General features: G+C 40.6%; 1 protein-coding gene across 3 annotated transcripts in view; it reads right to left on the bottom strand.

Moving 5' to 3' along the window:
* Positions 1-152: 152 nt before the first annotated feature.
* Positions 153-25,159, bottom strand: part of ARFGEF2 (ADP ribosylation factor guanine nucleotide exchange factor 2) — a 33,016-nt gene continuing 8,009 nt past the window's right edge. Inside the window, exons 5-39 of one of the 3 annotated variants that reach the window (XM_054274431.1) lie at positions 24,785-24,964; positions 24,154-24,364; positions 23,323-23,394; positions 22,906-23,054; positions 22,393-22,523; positions 21,639-21,873; positions 21,278-21,377; positions 20,917-21,056; positions 20,309-20,417; positions 19,592-19,793; positions 18,734-18,845; positions 17,934-18,139; positions 16,979-17,063; positions 16,716-16,887; positions 15,446-15,597; positions 15,130-15,258; positions 14,641-14,799; positions 13,408-13,555; positions 12,474-12,573; positions 11,663-11,703; positions 11,423-11,592; positions 10,831-10,982; positions 10,505-10,677; positions 9,928-10,088; positions 8,949-9,079; positions 8,712-8,841; positions 8,133-8,268; positions 7,176-7,314; positions 6,984-7,038; positions 6,618-6,732; positions 6,223-6,353; positions 5,024-5,192; positions 4,494-4,632; positions 3,592-3,709; positions 153-2,914 (exon numbers count right to left, since the gene is read on the bottom strand). In XM_054274431.1, coding sequence (XP_054130406.1) covers positions 2,738-2,914; positions 3,592-3,709; positions 4,494-4,632; positions 5,024-5,192; positions 6,223-6,353; positions 6,618-6,732; positions 6,984-7,038; positions 7,176-7,314; positions 8,133-8,268; positions 8,712-8,841; positions 8,949-9,079; positions 9,928-10,088; positions 10,505-10,677; positions 10,831-10,982; positions 11,423-11,592; positions 11,663-11,703; positions 12,474-12,573; positions 13,408-13,555; positions 14,641-14,799; positions 15,130-15,258; positions 15,446-15,597; positions 16,716-16,887; positions 16,979-17,063; positions 17,934-18,139; positions 18,734-18,845; positions 19,592-19,793; positions 20,309-20,417; positions 20,917-21,056; positions 21,278-21,377; positions 21,639-21,873; positions 22,393-22,523; positions 22,906-23,054; positions 23,323-23,394; positions 24,154-24,364; positions 24,785-24,964 — 4,929 coding nt within the window. In that variant the 3' untranslated portion in view covers positions 153-2,737. The other 2 variants (XM_054274429.1, XM_054274430.1) reach the window with 2 other exon arrangements.

Here is a 25,159-nt window from a genome sequence, read left to right as displayed (position 1 = left end):
ACTGCTCTGCCTCCCTCTGCTGCACAGTCCTGCTCTCCACAGAGCCAGCCGTGAGGGCTGAGCTGAGCTGGCATGCAGGAGCCAGCTGGCACCACTGCAGGGGCTGAGCTGTGCTGGGATGGAGGAACCAGCTGGCACCACTGCAGGGGCTGAGCTGTGCTGGCATGCAGGAACCAGCTGGCACCACTGCAGGGTCTGAGCTGAGCTGGGATGGAGGTGGGCTTGGCCCTTCCTGACTCTCTGAGGAAAACCCACGAGTGCTGTGGAGGAAGCTGAGCAGCCCCTGATTATTTGATTATTGCTGTGCTGGGGACAGGGCCTGCAGGAACAGGACAGGGTTGGGCTCTGACAATGCAATTGCATCCCAGGCCCCTTTCTCCTTCATGCTCTGCAGACCCTGAGATGATTGGATATCACATGCCCAACTTCAGGGGTTTGTAACTGGTATAAATACAACAAAAGCTTTTCTTAAGGAGAAGAACAGTCCCAGACCAAAGGCTGAAAGGAAGCATGGATTAAATATCTTTATCCTATGTGCAGAGAGAGACTACAAATGCTGCCCTTTACACTAAAGAAAGCCCATGAAGCAACTGTGAAGTCATTTAAGACCTCAAAATTGAGACTTTTTTCAAGACACGACTGTAGGGCTTTCAAACCTGCAACACATGCAGCTGGGCCAGGTGTGTCTGACGGGACATGAGGGAACACGTTCCATGAGGCAGTAACACATTCCAAATCTGAAAAATAATGGTTCAAATATTTTCCTTAGGACTACCTACAACTAGAAGAAAAGGAATAGCATATTATTACATATTTTAATAGAATTAAAATAAATACTTCATTTTCTGCAGTACCCAATGTAGTGACATTCCCAGGGAATGAGCAGCTACACAAGATGCAACACAAAAGGATATTTCAAATGCAGCAAGTTAAATACCAGCATTACTTATTTTTCAGTCTTCTCCTATTTTCATATATAGCCATTCACTCCCTTCTACTAAATAGCAGTGTATAGATTTAACCTAATGGGCATTTAAAAGTCAAATAACCACAACTACCACTCTTCTTTGGTTAAAAATAAAAAGTGAAAATAAACTGTGAAAGCTTTGTCACTACTGCTGACTGTAAAACCTTTCCCAAACAATGCTTACACAGGACAAACGGATGTATTGAGGAGCACCATAAAAACCCTTTGGGAAAAAGATTACAAAAAACAAACCAAACAAACAAAACCAACAACAACCAAAAACAAACAAACAAAAAACCTCCAAAGACAGCACATTCCCAGCAGCTCAGAGCAATATCCAAAGACAACCTCACCCGAGGCCATCCTACCAGGAAACTCAACTCAAAAAAGAAAGTAATGTTATACACTTAGTTCCACTCAAGTAGGTAGGTTGTTGTTGCTGTTTGTTGGTTTGTTTTTTTCTTTCAATACTATTAGTATTTTGAGTTTGCTACTCTGGATAGCACAGCACTTAATACTACTTTGCATTATTTTAGGAAGTGGAACCTCTTATCTTGCCATACTTCCGTGGTTTAGAAAAGTTTTGAACTTGAAATTTAAAATTATTTCAAAGGTCAAGACAGCATCCTGTCATAGAAACATTGTCACAGAAATGTGATGCATTTCAAGGAAAGAAAATTCTCTTGGGCAAACAAAGCTGTGGTGTCACGTCACATTTTGCTTCACAGAAAGCCTTCAAAGCACAGAATTGTGTTGTTACCTTAGAGCACGTGAATGAACTTGTTTAATTTTGCTAGAGCAGTTTTTTGGAAATTCAGGGTTTTTAGATGCCACTAGGAACTAAGAGTTGAGAACAAAACTCATTTGCACAAAATGACAAATCAGAACTTGCAGATCTGCAGTAAAAGGAGGCAAAGTTGTGTTAAGGATTGGACTTTTTGCTAATCAATCACCATTACTGCTAAATTATATTCAAGGGTCAAAAAGGTAGGTTTATTTCTTCTGAGCCTTGTTTTTGATGTTCCTGTGTATGCTCTATGATCTGCCAATATATGGAAGGAAAAGAAATGCCTTTTAATTTTCTTAAATTGCCTTTAACTCAAGCCTAATAAGCTAAAGGAGTAGATGCTATTGGTGCTCCTGATGTAAAATCTTCCATTAAACTAAAAATAAGTCTCAGAAGATGCAGTACTGATATTAAAAAAAAAAATTAAGTCATTTGCTACACAGGAGGGAAACCTTCTCTGAATATCCTCCAGGCTGTCCATTTCAACAGCCCAGTGCCCTGCCTGGCCTGGTACAGGACACAAAGGAAAACCCAGAGGGATCTCGGGTGGTCACTGGCCACCACAGTCAAGTTTATTATGAACACTTGCCAACATCACAAGGCTACACAAATACAGTCATTAGTTCCAAGGGGCATAATGTCTGTGGAGATATCCAGCTGATTTATCAGCTCTAGCTGGGATGAAAGACTGAGCAGTGCATAAAAGACTAGAAGAGACATACTGGATCATACAAATGATTAGCATTGAAACAAAGAGACTGCACATCTACTGTATAGACTCTGTAAGCAATAATTTAAATAAAACTGCTGACACTTCTGTAGGATGGACAGAACAGGATTATTTTCCTCGTTCTCAAATGCCATTGTGGTAAGAATAACTTGCTCCTGTGGTGATACACCAGGGTCCCATTTTTTCCCATGCACTTCAATCCATCTCTGGACACAGCTTTACGTACAGGCCGGTGCAACAGCCTCACCGGGAGCTACCAGGAAGGCAGGCTCGTGCCAGCTGTGAGTGCCTGCTCGCCCGTGATGCAGATGTTGAACACCAGCCCGATGCGCAGGAAGAACTTGCGCAGCACCGCCCGCAGCTCGGGGATCAGGTCGAACTGCATGATCTCACACAGGTACGGGTAATACGCGGAAGCGTGCGCCCTGAACTAGCCAAGACACAGAAACAGGACGTCATTCTCAACTGCTAGAGCAAAATAAAAAATGTTGACACATTCACGGCTACAGCAACTTGTTAGAACACCAGGTCTCACCCAAGCCCTCCCGACGGCCCAAGGGCACCGAGATCCGTGTTGTTTGTGGCAGCGGCACACGCAGGGCGTGCTCTGGTGTTACTCCCTAAACAGAGCCAGGGTTGTGTGACTTCTCAGCCCAGAGGTAGTGCCAGAGTCTATTTGTAGCAACATGAATATTTGGTTTTCCTCTAAAGGGTCAAGATCATAAAAATTATTCTTGCCAAGGTGGCCAAGGAAACTGGAATTCCAATTTTACAGGCGTGAAATTCACCCTTACCGTTCCTGTGCGGCTGTAATACAGCATAAGCCTCTCCCTTACTGCACACTCATTGTGCTTTTATGTGAAAAAGCACAATGTTCAGTAATTCTATCCGCATTCCCACACAACTGGGAATTGCATGGATGCAGCCTCATTTCCACAATGCAGAAGGCCTGCAGGCAGTGGAGCTGCCACTGCTGTATTGCAAGGAGAGTGCTCACTATGAGGAACGGCCCACCTCCAATCTGGATGGAAATAAAGACTGAACTCAGGCTGAAGCAGGAATGAAAAACATACCCAAAAGTAGACATGACTTCCAGCCCCTTCTTACCTTATCATCACTGATTTTTAGCGTTTTTGTTAAAAGCAACAGCAGGAGATTGGTCCAGGCTTCTCTGTGGCTTTCTGAGTTGACAGTAATAAAATACGCCAGGGCTTCACTGCACACACTGCAGAGATGGCACAGTTCACATAAACCATAAAGAAAACCCTTATAAAGTTTTTGATTACATGATCTGTTTGTCCTCTCAGTGTACTTTGTTTTCAAGCAAGATGCACTTCCATGGGAAAGTTCTCAAGCACATGCAACAATTTGTTTAAATTCCAGGTATACAGCTGCTTATACTGCACTCTTTTTCAATTATAGTGTATCCTATTATACCTCTATCACTGTGTACTCAGTGGGAAAGCTATTCAGACACCAGCACTTCCATAAAGAAAAGCCTATGTCAGGCAAGAAGGTGCTCCATCTATTCTAGGCAGATTGCTTCCTTACTGCTAAGTGAACTCAGAGTGCAGAGTGGCCACATTCCCTGGCAGGGCTGCCCCCAGGCAGGGCTGTCACCCAGGCAAGGCAGGGCAGGGCAGGGCTGTCCCCGGGCAGGGCAGGGCTGTCACCCAGGCAGGGCAGGGCAGGGCAGGGCTGGGCAGGGCAGGGCTGGGCAGGGCAGGGCAGGGCAGGGCAGGGCAGGGCTGGGCAGGGCTGGGCAGGGCTGGGCAGGGCAGGGCAGGGCTGTCACCCAGGCAGGGCAGGGCAGGGCAGGGCAGGGCTGGGCAGGGCAGGGCAGGGCAGGGCTGTCCCCGGGCAGGGCAGGGCAGGGCAGGGCAGGGCAGGGCTGTCACCCAGGCAGGGCAGGGCAGGGCTGGGCAGGGCTGTCCCCGGGCAGGGCAGGGCAGGGCAGGGCAGGGCTGGGCAGGGCTGTCCCCGGGCAGGGCAGGGCAGGGCTGTCCTACCTGAGCAGCCGCCGCTGGACCGCCTCCCAGGCCTCCCTCCGGCTCTCATCCACATACATCCGGAACAGGATCCTCAGGCAGCATGCCAGGCTGCTGGTCTCTTGTTTTAGGAGATTGGGTTTTGATTTGCCCTTGAACCCTAGAAATCAGTCCCACACAGGACAAGAGGGATCATCCAAAGCTGGAATTACTAGCCAAAAATAAATTTTATCAATAATATGTGCACTAGTGACCAGTAATGACTTCTTGTCCAGACAGTATTTCCTCCTCCTTGATTTTGATTGAGTTCTGATTTATTTATAAAGATACTTAACTACAGCAGTACCAGCTGTGCAGCTCTACTTTAACCAAAAAAAGCAGATAATTTAGCAAACAGAATTATTCAAGTCATCGGGAAGGAGACAAGCAATTAAAGCATGCAACGGTCCAATAAACTCTAGAGGTGATTGCAATGGCACATTGTTGTGTCATGATACTTAAAGTTAGAAGTGTAGTTCAGCATTTTTATCAAATAAAAATAAAAACCTCACCTGCTCTCCATAACACAGTTCGTTGCTCATAATTTGAATTAAAGGCTTTTGAAAATGAGTGAGACTCTTGCAAACAATCCAGTAACTTAAAAAGGTGATGTGAAGACATATATTTATACATTCCTTGGTCTTCTGTGTCAATGTGGATAACTGCATCCAATGTGTCTCGCTAAAGAACAGGGGGAGAGGGACAGAGAGAGAGAGAGAGAGAGCCAGAGAGAGCACATGCTGTAAACTCCAGTAACTCTAATTCATTTATAGGTGCAATGCAGTATTAGTGCAGCACAACACAGCAGGGTGGTCCTGTCAAAGATCAGAGTTGTGTATTCTTCTTAGTGGGGTACTTAAGAAGAGAGAAGTTATGATCTATCCTAGTCACTGATAAGAAAATAAGACTCAAGAGTGAGGGAACAACTCCCTTATTGAAACATTGCAGCCACAGCAATACAGTACAGAACATTTCCTCTTCTCTACAAGCTAACTGGGTAGGTCTGTTAAATTCTAAAAACATCAAAATGAACAACAAAAACAGTGTGGGTTTAAATGTTGCCTAGTGTAGAAATTCCTCAGCTTTGGCTCATGCCAAATTTAATTAAATTGGTCAATATTTTTAGCTAATTTCACTAGGAATTTAACTATACCATTCCCAAAACACTATGTGAATGCACTAGCCAGAACTTCCAGCTTATAGCCTTATTAACAGCTAAGCCAGAGCTACTGTGCACCACTACCCAGAATCAGAACTTTCAGGGACAGGGACATCTCTGAAGCCAGCAATGAATGAAATCTTGACCATTGACCTTGCTGAAGAGTTCAACCTCTGCAACACTTCCAGTGCAAATATCCAGAGACTGAGAAGAGCTTCAGCTGTGGCTAAATGAAGACACTCAGTCTAATGAGCAGAAAAGAATGCTTTCCCACCAAACAAACAAAACCCATTTTTGATAGTATGTATTCATGATAAAACAACTATAATCTATTACATTGATAATAAAAAGTAAGGTAATAGAATACTACAACAGGGAGAGCACCAGGCAACACTGGAGGCAGATAAAAAAATCACAACTTAAAAGTAGTTTACACACGCATTCAGGGTAATGCTAAAAGTCAGGAGAAGACACTATTTTGTGAACATGTCAGAATGTTCCATAGTTTGTACTTTACTGTCACCACAAGGTTACAAGTAAGTCTGATGGTACCTGAGCTGCAGCCATGTGCTCAGCATCTTCCTTCTTGCTTGTTGCTGGATAGAACACTATGTTGTCAATGGTCTGTATCAACTCCAGCTGTACCACACACTTGATCAGGAGGCCAGCAAATAGTTTCTGGTCTAATGAAATGGAGCAACAGAAGTTTCAGAAGCAATTAATGATGATTCATTTACAGCAAGCTAGCAAAATATGACATTCCCCTTAATAATTTGATATTTAGTAATGCTGTGAATTATCTTCTAAAGAGAAAATCTCACTGCAAGACATAAACACAAATGGCAAAGACTTATCCCCCTTGCCCCAAAACGTTCTGTAGAGAGCTACAGAAGTGAATTAAGTCTGGCTATAAAGGTGCATTGAAAAAGCTTGTATGTTTTCCTTACTTGTGTAAGGACCACCTTTCCAGCTCTCATCTGTTGGATTTGAATATTGGCTTTGTCCTCTTTCAGAAGCATTTTTATCCATGCTGCTTAAAGACTGGTGATCTAGGTCCAAATCCTAGAAGAGAGTGCAGAGCAATTCCAGCAATCCGAAACACTAACTCCCAACCAGCTATCACTTTTCAGAGGACTTCTCTATTCCTAGATTCAAAGGCTTTCTGCATCCATTCTTCACATCATTTTTACAGTAACACCAAACACAATCTACAATCAATTCCTTGACAAGTATATTGACTACAACAAATATTTCAAAAGCTAACCTAACACAAAACCCTTCAAGTCAGTTTATCACCCTGAGTTAACTCTTACCAAGTGTTTTTCAGATGAATCTTCCTCCATTCCTACAGGCTTCCATGTCAGCAAGCTTTGAAGAGTTAAAGAAACAAAACAACAACAAAAACATCAAACAAAAATCAAACAAAACAGGAAAAAAACCAAAAAAGGTAAATATTGTTGCTTTAGAATTGGGTATCAATATAAGAATTAAACTTATGAACTTACACATGAGGAATAGTTGTTTTGAAGATTTCTAGCATACAGTTGCATGTCTGGCCCCAGACTTCAGGGCTGAATTTCTGTCCATTGAGTATTACCAGGTTTTCTAGGCAGTTTGTACCTGATCGTGCCAACTGCTCATTATCTGTAAAAGAAATGTTTCCAACTTGTACAATATCAAGGAAAAATTAAGTATTCCCTATTACTGCTACATTAAAATTTTTTACCAATACTGTGAAATGCACAGTCTTTTGGCTCAAAGCCTACCTATACAATATGTTACAACAATATGAAGCTGAAGAACCTACTGAATAAAAAAAAGTCTTTCAAAATAGCCTTCATGAGATGGAAATACAACTAGGGAAGACAAAAGACAGGGCAGAAGCAAAAGGGAAGCAGAGAGTGAGGAAAAGGAAGGAAAAGCAGCAATCAGAAGCTTATGATTTACTGCAAGATTGTCCCCCGATAATCCATGGTAGTAAGATGCAGGATTTCATGTGTAAGACTTGGAGCCAGAAAGAAAACATGTTCTTTACAAAGCTCTGTTTAGAAGTACACATTGGTTGAGAGAAGGTGGAAGAAGCAGGTGCAAGCAAATAATAAAAAAGAAAAAAACCAGAATGCATGCATGTATCTATACGTGTAAATAAAGGAGGTAATGTATCGCTGCAGTCAAACTACAAAAGCTTGTTGGCAGAAGGTTCAGAAGATTGACCCATTCTCCAAAAGCTTTTGCTGTGTCACAGGAACACCATGAGCCCCTTATGAACACAGTAACAAAAAAGTTGCCTAACTCAATAAAAAGATTGATGCTCAAATATTCAAGATACTGCATCAATCTACTGCAACACATATTGTCCTAATGGGAACTTTTATTCTTCCAAAATTCAGTTAACCTTCCCCTTCTTAAGTAATGACCATTTAAAACTACATTTAATCAAAAGATACAAGTAAATAAGGTACCTTGTTTTACACACCAGTGTAACTGTGCAAGTATGTCAGGAAGAAGGATCTCGTGCAAAGCTTCATAGAACTGTGTGAACACATCACAGATGGCATAAAGGGCGTGGTTGCACGTCGTGGTCATCCACTCTGATTTCTGGGACAGAAAATGAAAAGTCTTTGGTTTTATGGGGATTCTTCCATGATTACAACACTTGGCTTATACATGGCTGGTCAACAAAAGACACAGCTCTGAGGAGAGGAGAACTCAGAACTAAAGCCTCATGACCACAGATGTCTTACCAGAAGCACTCAGCTGGCCACATGAACACTGGTCAGAAAACTGTACATGTTCATAACAGTGGGAGAACATTCTTGAAAATAATCAAATGGACACACACACAGGTCACTGGACTGTGGAAAGTTTCATTCATGCCACAGAATTTGAAGGAATACAGAATGTGTTTAGTTAAGTCTGGGGCAGTATGGGGTGGCTATATCTGATGTCAACAGAAACTGCTGACTCAGATGTGCAAGTTCTTAAAAAGTCAAATCTAGGGAATGCTTGCTTTTTGGGTTTTTTTTTTTTTTTTGTTTTACCTCCGTTTGTTGCTCAGGGAGTTTCATATTATCAAAAATCCGAAACACAATTCTAAACAGGTCTTGCCACCAGTGCTTTTCAAAGGTATGCCCGTAACTCTTCATGATTTCAAACATCACTGTTAAGCCTCTGTAAACAAATCCAAACAAGCATAGGAACAGATGTTAAAATGTGTTCCTGTGATATCTTCACTGCATGAATTAAAAGAAAAAAGGAAAAATGAAAAGCATTATTACCTTGTACGAACATCTAACTTGCAACGATTGATGATACAAGAAAGTTCAAACAAAATAGGAAACCATCCTCTAACCCACACTCTGTCCCCAGGAGCCACATTCATGTCATCACTTGTGTATTCTCTTAATACCTTGAAGATCAGTAGGAAAAAACATTTAAAGAAAAAATTATCTTAAAAATCTTTATACGTAACAAATTTAGATACTACCAGTGGTATAGAGAAACTTGGAAAGTTAGCTTAGTTCGTACTGCAACACTCCAATTCTGCAAAATACAAGCACAACTCTGAGATTAATTATTTGCAAAAATACTAGAAAATAATATATGGAAATAAATACTTCAATCTGTTTTTACTTCAGTCCAGGTAAAAACCTTACAAGTTGCTGAGGTTTGGACTTCTTAGAAAGCTACTTTAACAGTGACTGACAACTGTTATATCAATACGCATAAAAAGAAATCTAAAATTGGCAGAAAGCAGTTCTACAAGTCTCTGGTACACTGAATGTGGCGTGCACTGGAGACATGCAACTGCAATGTAACTCCAGGCTCCCCTCAGCCAGTGATTATTACATTCAATATTCACACAACAGACTGATGGAGAAGAATACACATTTGTAACCAACTGCACTAGACATAACTAGGGTGACAGAACAGGAAGCACCGCTTTCCAAGTCATCTTAACACCACAAGAACAAAAAAAAAACCAGACAAAAAACCCACCACACAAAACAAAACAAAAAACCCCAAAGACTATTTAGTTCAGTTATTTCCCATTTGGACTTACAAGACTTAACATTACTTAACTAGCCCTAGTTTACAGCTTACATAATACCAAAATTTCTCCTTAATCCAAATAAGCTTTGAAAACAAACACTTGCAATTGAAGTTTGAGTATGAAAGCTCTTTCTTAGTAATTGATCTCCATTTAACAGTAGAAGAGAGTATGAAAATGCAGCAGGGGTACAAATTCAAATATACCTGTGGTCTTTCTGAGACATATTTTGCACAATAGCGAATAAGCCTGATGGCTTCCATGCTGGTGTCCGGGAAGGCAACATTACAGGCAAACTCAGAGAGGCATTTTACTGCATCTTGAAATGAGTCAATTGCTGCTGGAAAATGCTGCTGAAAAATATTTGCTGTAAAGAACAAACAAATACACTTTTTAAAAATTACTGATATTAAAATCCATAGATAAACTGCATCAATCTAGGCACGTCACCCATGGCATACTGCTATGGAACAGACAAACACAAAAGAGCCAGATCTTCTATATTAAATATGGTTCTTTGCCCTCTCCTGCATTCTTCCCTATCCCACCTCACCAACCACATTCCTGAGTTGTACAGCAGAATAGCTGTATCTAGTTTGTCCTGTCCATAGCATTCTGGAGACTTAAAGGGTATGACTCAGCTGCAGAGTTTAAACAGTGTGGCTGCAAGGCTGTGTGTTTATTTGCCTACAAATACAAAAGCCTTATTCAGATGAGCCTTTTGAAGCCAACTCACAGCAGACAGGCCAATTGGGGTGCATGCATCTATCAAGCATTACTTACTAACTATGTGTGCTGTAGTCTGAAAGGCCAGCTCTACGATATTCCCATCATGGTCTGATGCTGCCTGATGAAAGACAGCAAAAATATTTTTCCAGCCAGAACGAATGTTACCGGCTTGAGAGTTCACCATCTGAGCAATACAGCGGATCACCATGTCTCGAATAGTCGGAGATCTTAAAAAAAAAAAAAAGAAGAGAAAGGAATGCAAGACTGCTTTACACTGGCACAATGTAACTCCCCCTCTTCCCTGTACATGACCATGACCCATACCAAGTGACATCCTTAAGTGGGACTAAAGCTAAAGCAGAAATTGCAGTGCCTCACACCTGTTTTTCTTCATAATATGCTCAAAAGGCCTTAGGAAGTCTTTCTGGAAGCGGAAGTTGGCTAACTCTCCCTTCTCAAGAAATTTCATTGACAGCTGCCTTAATGAGTCTACAGCAAAGATGGCAACATCTTCATTAGGGTTACACCCAACCTAGAAGAAAAGCATATTTTCAAACACTTATCAATTAACGTGTCATTTATATGAGTAACAAATTCGTCACTCAAGTTCCATCTCAGCCCACTAAACACTGCTAGCACATTCTAGTATTCTGATGCTTGGGAAAGAAGGGGTTCTTGTTAAAGGGGGCTTTCTGTCATTTCATCCATCTAAACAGACCCATGGATTTTGAATGCATCAAGCAGAATTGTAATAGCCAGCTAGATGCTAAAATTAAAACACAGTACAATAAAATAAATCATTCCTATAAACATTTATATTTGTACACTTTAGATTTTTAAGTAGGTGCTTCTTTTAGGTGCCTCGAATGGAATTTTTTTCAATATCAGAATTCAAGCCACTAACAACACAGAAAGCTGATTAAAGAAGTCCCACTATTTATGCATATTGTGTCACGTTAGTTTAAAGAGTACCTTATTGAAGTGATCTCCAATCACATGCCAAATCCTCGACCACTGCAGCCTGATGCGGTTCATGTTGTAATAGGAGATCTCCACGATCTTCTGCAGGCTGAACATGCGCGGGTGGTGCGGCGATGCCAGCTCATCCATGGACACAGCGCACAGCCACCGCACAAAGTCAACTGCACGGGAGAAGCCTGCTGTGAGCCAGGCTGCTCCTGTGCCAGGGGCCCTGGAACCCACCATACGCACCTATGGCATTCCCGTCCAGCCTCGTGGAGCCCGTGAATATCCTACAACAAATACAGGAGTTGGAGTTTCAGCTGCACATCCGCAAGAATCGGTTACAGCTCAGAGCCGCAGCAGAAGGTCAGCACATCTGGACATACTTCACAGTCCTCCATGCCATGAACTCTGCACCTCTTGTATTCTTGCTCCTTGGCAGCAGTACATGCATCTCTCTTTAGTCTAAGCATCCTCTTTCCTGCCCCAAGTCACAGTCTACCATGCTCCTACCCCACTGCAGCAACAGGCACAGGCTCACAAGTTTACCCAGGCCAAGTTATACTGGAACACTCATTTGGGTGACAGTGTGTTAAATTTCATGGGGACAATAAAGAGACAGAAAGATTTGCTACAAGACTTTACTGGTTATCAGCCATCTTTGATCTTTATATCCTCTAAGAATATGGTCAGCTGTGGCTGTCAAAACAGACAGGAGAAAGACTATGGATGCACTCTTGTCCCTTCTTGCCCTTCAGCTGTTTGATCTTGAGAAGAGTTCAGACTGCTGATAGTGGTCCATATAGAACACTGATAAAGCAAAGAACATTCCCAAATGTCCTGGACTTTGATGTGGTACGAGACATGTTCATGGTTAGAATAAACACTGCAAGTCTGAATATATGATTGCACAGACTTGCACCATTGCACCAGTAGTTACTAAGAACTCCCATTCCAACACATAGTTTAGGAGAGAAGCATGTCTTTAGACAACATTTCAGAAGGGCAGATGACAAAGATGATGATTGAGGTAAGAGTGCAGAGGCGACATTGTCAGTACCTGTCTACTGCTACCACCACACTCTGCGAGCTGGTCTCTCCCACAGACTCCTGGATGCTCGCCATGTGCCGTTTGTCAGCCCCACTCCCAACGAGGGTTCCTGCCATAAATTCATTAAAAAACAGTATTTGCCATTAGGAAATAATGACTTTATATTGACTCCAACATCAAGCAAGTAGACAAAGAGAAGTGACTACTGCTTCTAGCTACCACGTAATTTATATGGAGCAGAAAGTGCCTTTGCCAGATTATTACACAGCTAAACATCATATCTATTAGATTAAGGTGATATGATATTGTTAATAAAATTGGAACAGATAAAATACTATTTTAAAATATGAACTCTAAGTTAGCTACAAATAGTTAATGCTGAACACAGTTCTGTATTCATTGTAATCATCATTATAGCATCCATTCCAAAGTTTTAAAAAATTAATTTGTATCCTTAATGGTTTTACAAAGATTAATGCAACTTGCCTTGTCCCTCTAATTTAAGACAAAAATCTAAGATTTGTTTCTTGTACACACTGCAGAAACAATACAAACTGGAACAGAAAACCCAACATGTAAAGATAAGAAATTCCTTTGGAAAACTAATCGAAACATCTATTAATTCCTAAAAATAAATGGGTTTTCTTTTCATTAATTAATACTTTTAACAAAACCATGAGTTCGTTCAGCAAAACAGTTTTGACAACAACATATTCCAACAAATAATGTGGAGTAGTTATTAAAAAGCTTAACCCAATTCTAAAGTTACAACAGATATGGTAATTATAAACACATATCGGAATACACAATTTCATTAATCCAATATAGCTTTCCCTGGAAGCAAGTAGAATATATTCAAGTATGTTATAACACTGAGAATTCTTTAACATCCTTACTCCACTTGTATGTGCATCTTCGTGAAGTTTGGGATTAATAATCTTACCGAATCCTAGGCTCATAAACTCTTCTCCTGCAGAGGCATAACTCTTAATGCTGCCTTCCCTCTCACGCCCAGAGCCAGACAAATACCGAGTTTTCACGCCAGTTCCTATGAGCTGTGCCAGTTCCAGCTGGCTAATACATTTCAAGATCTGAAACCAAAAGAAATTTAACATTGTGTTTCTGCACACCACCATCTTTTTATTCTTAACATATATTTGTATTTAATATTTATGACCTTTCTAGGTTCTCCAACCTTTCAAACAGCTTTGGCTGTTATAAGAGCTTTGATGGAGCTAAAACATTACTAATAAAACTGAAAATTAAGTTGATTGCATTCAATACTATCAGCCACCGTAAATCATTCCAATACAAGAATAAAATAAACAGTGCTCCAAAATCTAACTTGGATTTCTAACTACTAAAGGATACCTTTTCATTATTTTTACACTATTAACTTTCGAGACTATAAACAAATTGGAGCTGATCTTCTAGAGACTTCATTGTCCTAGAGATGAAAAGACTGAAACATTGCAGCTATCACCACTTGAGTAACAACATTCCAACCTAGAGCGTTTAAATGCCAAAGCTGCACTTGCCTCCTTCTTCTTCTCCCACAGCCACATGCCCTGGCTGGCACAAGCACTCAGGAGAGTGTGCTGTGAGCCAGGTCTGAGGCATTTGTCAGCTCTAGCACATTTTGGCTCATATCATGTAGTCCATGACTAGAGCCAGAGAATATAATGCAGCAGCACAGATTTAGAGCTGACAAAATTGCTCCTGGAAAATAGGCATTAAGAAAATGCATATAATCCTGATAGCTCATTTTTACCAATCATCCACCACAGTATTTTAGCCCTAATTTTTTATGTGCTTATGATGTAAATGTTGCCAAACATTGCACAGACAAGTCTGAACCTGTAAGCTAGAATATTTTTGTTTCCATGAATAAGAATACAATAGTTTATATGAGAAATTTTCTGAAGCCAAATGAGATTTTTTAATATAATTTAAATCCTATATCAAATGCAGCCATAAAAATTACAATATTGTCACACAGTTTCCACAGGGTCTTAAAAAAAAAATGCAGTGCATTATTTTTATCTACATATAAGAAAAAAACCCACAAAAACTTAATATAATGCACTTTCTTCACATTTTTGAGCAAGTTCTGAGAGCTGATAGTAGAAGAAAAAATACGACACCATGTTCACTATTTAAACTAATAAAGATTCACCTCATGCCAAGAATTGCCAAGGTAGTTGCCATCTGTGTGAGCAACTGTAATGAGTGTCTTAATGGTATCAATGTTCTTCTGTTTCATTTCTGTAATGCTGGAACTGGCAGTCAACAAGGAAAAACGAGCAAGGGCCTGTACATAAGCGTCTCGTTCAAGCTACAAGAGAGAGAAACAAGCACAAAAATCAAGTCCCCAAAGAACCAGAGAAAGCAACTTGCCTACAAATTTTTCTTCTATGGATAGCTGGCACTGTCAGAGCACTTTCCAGCTGAACAAGACTAGGATGCCAGTCAGCAAACACTCTTAATAGAAGATTAGCAAGAAAAGCAGAGTTGAAGAAATGCTTGATTACATCAAGACCTTTTACCATTTCAAGGAAGCAGATGAGACACTTCATCTTCTATGTATAAGCTGTTTGCAATTCTTCACCTACCTCCCAGAGCCCACATGGCCCTCAGCGAGTCCCAGGCTAAGTCTGGCACCAACCTGCATTCCAAAGATACAGGCAATTCTGATGGCACAGCGTATTCCTTCCAAACACAGCGACGCAACTTCTGGGTCATCACAGTTCTGCAAGCCAACACTGTAAGCTGCCAGCAGTGGAGTCCAGACAAGCTACACAGAGGAAGAAACTAAATTCAGAGGTCTCTTACAGCTTTAGCCCAAAACACTGGTTACTGAAGCCAAATATATCCAAAGAATCCGTGTGTTCCATTAGCAAACTTTTCAAAGTAATTTTCCACTTTTTTTTCCATGCTTTAAACTCTTCACAACAAAGACACAGTGAGAACCTGACACTCACTTTGAACATGGGTCTGACATGATCCAGGTGAGTGGCACTGGTGAAAGGTGCCTTTGCATGGCTCACTGCCTCCATGAGGGCTTTGGCTGTCTTTGCCATTTGTTCCATTTCCAAGTTGTACAACAACCTCCGCTGCTTCTCATTAGCTACACCTAAGGGGAACACCACACACAGACATTGCTTGCTTTTCTTACAAGAGCATATTCCTTCTCTTCACAGTGAGCATCACAAAATGTTAAAAAAAGGTATTGCAAATAAAATCTAAAGACAGAAATCTTGCAAAATCTTAGAGGTCAGGAGGCTGCCCCAAGCTGCAAGCACGGAAATCCAGCACTAAAAACCACACCTAAACTTAAGACTTTATTCTGTGCAAAATAACTAATTCAGCCCTTTACTATATAACACATACTATTATATAATTGCTCCACGTTAGAGGTGCATACTCTATTAAGTCATTCTGCCTGTAAAAGTGGATGGAAAACCCTATGTCTTCTTAAGCTCACATCCCCAAAACAAAACAATTCCTCACCACAATGGTAAATAAATGAATAACTTAGTGCTTCTTTACCCTTGTACTACAGGGTGCAACTTCCATTTTCAAGCAAATTAATTTTGTTCCTATTTTGATTGAGAAAACCTGCAAACAGCATAAAAATACTGGGAAAACCACTATGCTGAAGATTCAGAAATCACAAATTTGAATTAAATTAGTACCAGCTATTCTGAGTAAAAGTAGGGTACAGCTGGGGATACTGGTTTCTACTGCATGCTACACAAAGAAGCCCTCATTTGGTCTGTATAAGGAGAGGTGACTAGAGATTATGACAAACTCTCCAATCTCTCTGGTTTTCAAACACTATCATAAGGACTATGACACCTCCCAGCCACTGAGCTATGGAGGAAGACAAAAAACCAGCCCAAATCAAGCCCTTGCTCATAGTCTAGCACACAAAAACAAGTTAATTTCAAAGCAATTTCCCTCCCGAGTTACTCCTCACACTCATGTTTAAAAACCCCAAGAGATCTGGTTTCTAGTGCTGCTCTGCAGTGGTGCCAGAGGCACCTAGACAGCTCTTCCCACCACAGAAGGGAGTGTTAAATTGTAACTGAGCCGGTTTGGTTCCATATACCTCTATCAACCATTCCAAATGTACTTTAGGTATTGCCCCAAGGCATTTTCACAAGGACTCTGCACACCACTGTGCCATCCCTTAGCTCCTGCCACAGTTCAAGAGCACTGTGGTCTTCCCAGTTTCTAGTTCCTTCTTACTTGGTTTACTACACTTGGTTGTAATTGCATATTCTTTTGTCTCTTTCATCGCAATTTTCTTTCCTTCTATTTCTTCATAGATTGTGGATAAATACTCTTCTGGCAGGTCTTTACTGTCATTGATTCCTCGATTCATTTTAATGTATTGCTCCTTTGTCATTTTATTTTTTACCTGTAAGAAGGAATAAGTTAGATATCAGATTTTGAATGCAAGTTCCAGGGACCTTTGTAGTCCTGTAAGTCTGGATTTTTTAAATTTTTACCTGTGGACTGTGCAAGTCTGTAGTCAGCATTATAATGGAGTATGCCAAAACATAGGCAGTGTCTGCACTAGCAAATAGTGTTTGCCTGAGGGAGGAAAAAACAAAACAGGTTTACAGACTCCCAATTCCTCAATCCATTAGCTCTAGTTCCATATGCAAGAAAAATACCCAGAAGTGCTATGGACTCAACCAAAGAGCCAACAAAGCCTGAAGCTAACCATTAGAAATGCATCAAACCCCAAGCAGTTTAAAATACAAATAAAAAGGGTGGGGAAGTGCATAATCTTTGCAATATTGAAAACTAGACTGAGATTTTCAAGTACATTCCCTACCGATTACCCAAAGAACAGTAATGTATAATCTTAAAAAAGTTAAATGACAGCTTATTTTTTACTCACAGAGTTTCATAAAGATTGATATCAAACCAACCCACTAACACACCAACTGGACTAAGGAAAGGGAACTAATTAAGCCTGACTAAACTTCAGTGTTGATTGCACTAGGAACAACAGCAGCTTTGCCTATTTGGTATCAAATAGCACATAGACATTTTGTTCCACATCTAACAGGCAAGCAACAGCACTGTAACATGCTATTAGTTGTTTTTGTCATGATTTTTTTTAATTCTAGCCATTTCTACTGCTTAATACAGTTTTTTATACCTGGCTGATCTACATTTGTCTAAAATTGTCTCCGTATTAGCTGTTCGATTTTAATGTACTTAGGGCTTTCCTTTTCCAGTAATTCCCTTCAGCAAGTACTTGGGATTTAAAGAAATGACAGCATCAGTATCCTTCCTATCCAATATCAGCAGCAAGATCTCCTCCTCACACAAGCCTGTAAAAGTTCCTGGCCTGGTATGGGCTTAATCAGTACCCTGCCCCTAAGGGCCACACAACAGTACAGCCACGGAATGTTCTTTGGGCACTGATCTGATAGAAAGGGTTTGAATTACCGTTGGTTGCATTCAATATATCTAGCAGCAAACTTCTCCATTAATCTATCAATCTTCTGGGCTTCACCTGGCAGACGGAAACCTTCCAGAAATATACGCAGAGCAGAGACAAAGTCTTTTCCACAGAAATCAAGCTGGTCTACATAGGCATACATCACTTCCTTGTTAAACTTGCTGCTTTCCCCAAGAAATTCCCCTACTTGAGTCTAAAAAACACAAGAGACAGTTATTACTGTGCAATCCAAGTGCCAGCTCTGCAAGAGGGTTTCTATGCCAAGAGCTGCACAGCTGTCAGCTCTGTAAAGCTGACACGCTGCCGCGTGGGCAGAGCAGCCGAGGGAGGGACAGGGGTCCCAGATATGCCTCCTCAGTCTGCATATTCCTGCCTCCCTCACTGCCAAAGGCAAGATCTGCATTACTGCAGTGCCAAGGAAAGCTGAACTGTGCCCAGCTGCACACGCAGCAGAGAATGCTTCGCCACTGCAGCACACGATCCTCCCTTGCTGGCAAGGGACTGCCAGCAACTGACACTGCTCTGTTTCCCTCCAGCCTCCAGGAACAGACAAAATGCACATTCCATTGATGGGGAACCCTCCAGCACTTTACTATAACATAGTACTTTACTTGCTGTCCCAGGCTTCTCAGTAAACAGCAGGTAGCTGTAGCATTAGGTGTGTCCATGAGGAGCCTTGCACATTCATTTCTCTAAGATATGAACTCCAGAGCAGGGGCACAGAGCTACCAGGGGCAGGGCCAAAGGTACAGGGGCAAAGGTACAAATGTGCTGCATGTAATCTTACAGAGCAGAGGCGTTCCTCTTGGTGCAAGAATTGTGCCAGGTCCTCTGTTGTAGTGCCAAGCATTCCCTGCTCCTGTAGATACTGTATTCCTCTCTTTGGCTTTTTATTAAACCTATTCAGACAAAAACATGGGGAAATTGACATACAATTAAAAATATAACAGCCTATAAAATTTGAGTTTTACAGAGTCCTCATAAATCAAAGATTCTGTGCTGTAGCTCCATATATTTTCTTTCTAGTTAGGAAAAAATTAAAGAATGTGCAACAAATCTATTACTTGTATCACACCATAGGCTCCACCTCATAAGGTACACTGAGTTGCTGATAACCTTACAAGTTATTGCTGAAAAACCCCAAAACTCACTTTTTTGAACATGAAAAATTTTACAGTCTACATGAAATGTTAAAAATGTTGCTGTTCAAGATTTTTCTCTAGTATTTACAGACATGCAGACCTTCAAATAAATGAAAGAGAAGTAAAGCATAGCTGCACAATGATTTAATTCTTCCAACTCTATTTCAATAAAGGACAACAAATCATATAAGAGCTGCAAGACAACTGTGATCCTCAAACCAACTTCTCTCTAGACGTACACACTCTTGAGGAGCTGAGCCAGTAGAAAGGAAAGCTGGAAAGAAAAAAAAGGAGGAAAGAAAACCCCTTCCACTCCACCCTGAATTTTATGAAACTCCTTTTAACTACAACAGCCTCCAGCACTGGTTTTTCACAACAGCAGGCAACAGTCTTCAGCATTAACATCAATTTATAAGTGTCCCTGCAGGTGTGACTGTGAGACCATAAGAAACAATACATTTTATTTAAAGTGAACTTTTGCTTTCCTGTCATACTGGGCTTACAGTTCTATCCCATGTTCAATTATTTCCTTTTGTTGCTTGATGACTTCAAATTGCTCTGGATCATCTGGGACAGCAGTCTGGGTACCAACACTTCCGACTCCTGATGATACAGTGGAGTCCAAGGAACTGACACTACTCCGTCTCCCTCCAGTGTCCAGGCATTTACCTTCAGCCATTTCCTGTTCAGATGGTTTATATGAACCTATTTACAAACAAGGTGAGACTTAACTTATCCTTGTTCGGTCAAGAGCTTTTAGTTACAGAACTTAACTTTTAAGCGAAATCTACAAGTTAACATTCTTATTTTACCATGTATACTTTTTGGCAGGCTGCACTATACTACATGAAGATGCTCTATTGATGGAAGTCTAAAATAATCCAACAAAAGGCAGAAAACCAGCAGCATCTATGGAGAAATTCCAGTACGTCAACTTAGTAACTCCAAGACTGGTCACATGTCTTGCTCTACATCATGAGATGTAGGAGACAAGGAGCTGGCTAAATCTCATCCACAGAACCTGGTTATTCAAAACAGACACTTGGAGAATCAGTTACTGCAACAGCACTAACAACTGTTTGTAAAATACCTCACTTGTGTAAACAAATTGTTAAGGTACAAACCTGGCACTCACACTTCTGAATAGCTTCTAAACAGTGAACAAACACAAGAATGAACTGATTAAATAAACCAGTCTCTTCATACAGAAGCAACCTTACCCAAGCCAGTCTGATGATTGGGGTTCACATAAAGGTCTTTGCTCCATTCTACCATACATTTTAAAATAGAAACCAAACATTCAAGTCCTTTTTTCCTCAGGCTTAGTTCCTAAAACACAAAGAAGAATAATAAAATAAAAAAAGAAAAATCAAACCAACAAACCATGCTGAGCCCATGCTGAACAGTCTCTACAATAGTCTCTCTCTAAGGACTGGAAAAGTATAATGTTAAAAATAAAATGCTTATGGTGGAGATATAGCATAAAGTCTGTGTAAAGCAAACCCCACAGACAGTACCACTAGTGTATGAGTTTCAGAAAGGCAGAAATTAAACTGAGGAAGAGGAAGGCTCATTTGGCTCTCTCTCCCCTGCCAGTCAAACTAAAGAGACCAGAAGCAGCCTGGTCTCACAGTGCAAACAGGCAGGAAAATCACCAAGTAATTAATGGCACTGCTTCAGCATCCATTTGCAAATTATTAAACTAATAAAAAGTAAGTAACATCAGTAAGTTACAGAAAACATGAACCTCTGGAAGTATCTGTAACAATGCAAAGACAGCACTGTTTATGAAACAATAGTACCTTATCTTCAAAGCTGTTTTCCTTACCTGTAAAGGTGTCATTCCCAATTCATGCCCACTTCGTCCCTGTGCAATTTTGGATAAATCATTTACAAGACGTTCAAATATATTAGCAGCATTTAAATCACAATCATAGTTTACATAAATATCCACTACACACTGGGCATCTGAAAAGAAAAGGAAATGGAAGTATTAGGATTCTGTGCAATAAATTTTTAAAAGGAATCAGCCAGCTGGAGCAGGCACTGCAGATGAATACAGACATTTAACCCAAGCACTCTAGGATCAAATTCAAATTTTCATACTTAAACATGATATGTGACATTACTTTTCAAAATAATTTTCATCTGCTGCCAGAAGAAGTGATTCTTTTACACAGTGAAAATACCTGCACAAATTCTAGTTAAAGTCTGAATCACCATCCACTTGTGTTCAAAGGAACTTGAAGAAGTCTCTAGAATATTCAGGAAGATCTCTTTGAAGAACACCTGCAAAATAAATAAGATTAAGGACTTGATGATCTGAAACTTATTAGAACCACATCAAATGTACAGATTAATTTCTGTTCAGTAATTTCTCTTCAAGAGTAATATTTCATGTATATTAGAATTTGGATACAATAGTAATGTATTACTTTAGTAAGCAAACCAAACTAAAAATTAAAATGGAAGTTATAGCTGTCTTTTTAACTTGAGAACAGTATTTTGAGAACTAGAGCATATGCAACTTATAGAATAAAAGTCTCTCACCTCAATCTGCATTTTTAAATGGGTCTTAAAATTTGAAAGCAGTGTGAGGAAGATGGCAAGAGAGAGCTCAAACACATCAGGAACAGAAGAGACTCCATTTTTAGATAATGCTACACAAAGATATTGCTTGATTGCATTGATGAACATTTCATGTGTCCTGAAAACCAGACCAGCATTCTGCAGCACTGAGAGAAGCAGCTGGAGAGACACGACCTTGGAACGCAATTCATGTGATCTAGAAAAAATTCAACATTAAATGTATTTCTATATTTTCTTAGTATATACTTGCATTCAACATTTGCATTGTAGCATTTCTTCTACATCAGGAAGAAATGACAGTATTTTGATTCATTTAAATGCAGGAGGCAAGAGGGTGGAAATCAGCCAAGTGAATTTTGAACTTCTACCATCCAAATTTGAAATTTTTTCAGTAATATCAACACCTTAGACTAGCCTAATAAATGCAGCTCAGTGCTTCTTAAGCACTTCCCCACTCTCCCACCAAAAGCTTCACAAATACTATAGTCAAGGCCACCCCAACTGGTAAGATTAATAAGCCTATTATACAAAAAACAAAAATCTCAAATACTGAATTTTTAATAATTTAAAGGTATTTCAATCCTAGATTCATCAAGCTAACTAAACCAAGGGCCTGACAAGTGGATTTTGAACACCTGCTTAACTATACAGCAGCAACTTAACTGTCTCTAAAAGCTACCAGGAGAGGACACAATAATAAATCCTGTCACATTACTTGGGATCTGGTGGTCCTTCCCCCAGTGGTTTCATGGAGAGCTTGCACAATGACCTAAACACAAGGAAGGCATCCTTTTGTAGAACATGGGAAAATCTGGCAGCAGCTTGATGTCCAGATATATCTGTTTCCTTGAAAATAAGAAACACAAAACCCTCAGTGAGACAAAGAAACAGAGCAATTAGGAGATTCCACAGCTCCTCTGAGAATCAGCTACAGTTTAAACTAAACCTAAACAGGACTACAAGGGATCTGGATTTTTTCACACATGTTGACTGACCCTTTGTCTCTGTCCACACTCCGTATTAAAATACAACTAATATATTAAATTTTAGGACAGGTATTTTCAATATATGCTTAAATTGCAGCTGCTGCTTCCTTTTTGAATCTGAGTAGGACACATACATTAGAGTTTCTGTCCCTTTCTGCTGCCAAATCCCACTCTATTAGTTGGCACAATAAAAACATTTCTTCTTTCGTAGATGTATATTGGCATCCAGTGCAATTATTTACCAGATTATCAGTGGAGGAAACAGACTGCCCATCATCTGGAATCCCATTTGTTTGTACATTTTCATTGCTAGAGCCAGAAAGAAGAGTATCCGCAGTCTCTAATGCAGGCAGAGCCTCGACAGGTTCTGTTACCTGCTTTTCTTCAGCCACTAAAGGGGAAAATGGAAAGATTATTAAAATCATGCAAGAGTTTTCTATCCCACGACTTTGTGAAGCTTTACCACCGAGTGGCAGAGAAGTAGCACTGCTAAACTAGAAAGTTTCTCAGCTATCACCAAAAGAATATTGTGATACAATCAAAACCTGTTCTTGCTGCCTTAGTAGGTGTTCTTGTCAAGATACTTAATAACAAAAATTACTTCCATGCTTCTATAATCAATACATACGCAACTATTTTAGTTTAGAAGACTTTACTACCTTTCACAGCTGAATCCACCACATCTTCCAAGATGCCTTGAACCATTTCCTTTCCTCCATCAATCGTTTCCTCTAATGAAACACAGAGAGAAATTTTTATTTAGTATTTTTGTTTAGGAAGAAGACTAAAAGGAAAAACATGACAAAGGCAGAAGCGTAAAAATTTATCAGTTTCCTTCCTTGAAAATAATTTGTGAGAAGTCATTCAAAAATACTCATTGATGTTCTTTATGCTGTTTGAATCAAACCACTGATATTTTCAATGCAGTTGTTTCGTCATTTTTATTTATCAACTGTTACAAACATTTCTAATTAAGATGCAGTATGTGCTGATAATGCGGTCTTCATAATATGCACCATTTTTACCACAGGACTTCAATTACCTGAGAGCAGCTCTGTCACATCCCACATACCATGACAATTCTCTTCCTTTCCTTCCCTTTTGTCAACCTGTTCAAGTCAAATTCCATTACAATCCTCTATAGATAAAGTACACATGGTTTAACTGGAATTCTAGGAAGAACAGGAACCTTTCTGCTATAATGAGACACAAGCTGAGGATGGAAGCACACTCTGGAAGTCTACAGAGGAAAGCCAAGGGAGCCAGTCACTCCACCACTGCTCCTCGAAGGCGCCTCAAAGAGCACTTTCCAACAAGCTGGCTGTGAGTGAAAGCAACACATCCCATGTTGTGCTCACCTGCCGCCAGCATGGTGGGGGCCTGCTGCAGCTCCCCGCGGCCGGGCTCCCTGCGGCCAGGCTCCCCGCGGCCGGGCTCTCCATCGCTGGGCTCCCCGCGGCCGGGCTCTCCATCGCTGGGCTCTCCGCAGCCGGGCTCTCCATCGCTGGGCTCTCCGCGGCCGGGCTCTCCATCGCTGGGCTCCCCACGGCCGGGCTCCCCGTTGGCCAGCACGGTGCCGGCAGTGCCAGCTCTGCCTCCCCAGGAGCTGTGCTGCCGCTGCCCCGGCCTCGGGGACCGCGGCCCCGCCACTGCGGGGGACTGCGGCTTCTGCGTTCGCTCTGCTTCTCTGGACTCCTGCAACTTGGAAAACACATATGGAAAGGTTCATCTAAGTACAGAATACACTGAGGGAAATCCTGTCTATGATGACTGATGTTCCCTTGTGAACTCAAGCCTTAGCATGAAACAGTGAAACTACAATCACTTGGCCAGTAAGATTAAAAAGATACACTTCAAGTTTATTTGAAAAGCATCATTTGTTTATCTAATGCCATTTGGCAGAAGCTATGGTGCGAAATCTTGTTATCAGCAGAGCACGTCACCTTTTATTTTCAACTCAGTCAGTGTGCCTCACTGCACAATTTGACAGGTTTTCTAACATGATGAATCAACAGATATGCAACTACAATGACAGATTCATTAAAAACAATAATAGTAAAAAAGTTTTCAGTCATTTTCAAGCCTAAACATTTGAGATGAGAAAAAGTAATAGCTACTTACAGCTTGGTTTTCCATCCGTGTAAAAATTACATTTAACATCTGTGTAAGGGTAGCTTTGGCAGTTGTCTGGTTAATAAGATTTTTACTGGCTAGATAGATGTTGTAGCAGGTTCTAACAGTTTGAAGAATTGTTCCTTCATGAATTTCTATATATGGAGATGTTACTGCAGTGAGAAGAGCCTAGAAAAGTCCATAACACAGTAAAAATGAAACCTAGGCAAGTAGACAGCAATGCTCCTCATGCATGTCTTCCAAAATACTCACTGGGTTTGCTACTAAACACAGCTATCATTTTATTTAGGCTTTACAAGCAACAACACTTCAAATCAAAGAAAGTTCAAAAGGACTTCCACATCTCTGCTCTCTCCTGAGCTG

This window comes from Melozone crissalis, unplaced genomic scaffold (genome assembly GCF_028551555.1).
Source record: "Melozone crissalis strain CALT ecotype California unplaced genomic scaffold, PUWL_Pcris_2 ptg000017l_1, whole genome shotgun sequence".
Taxonomy (NCBI): domain Eukaryota; kingdom Metazoa; phylum Chordata; class Aves; order Passeriformes; family Passerellidae; genus Melozone; species Melozone crissalis.
The sequence above is the reverse complement of the archived record's forward strand: the minus strand, read 5'-3'. Positions and strand labels throughout refer to the sequence as shown.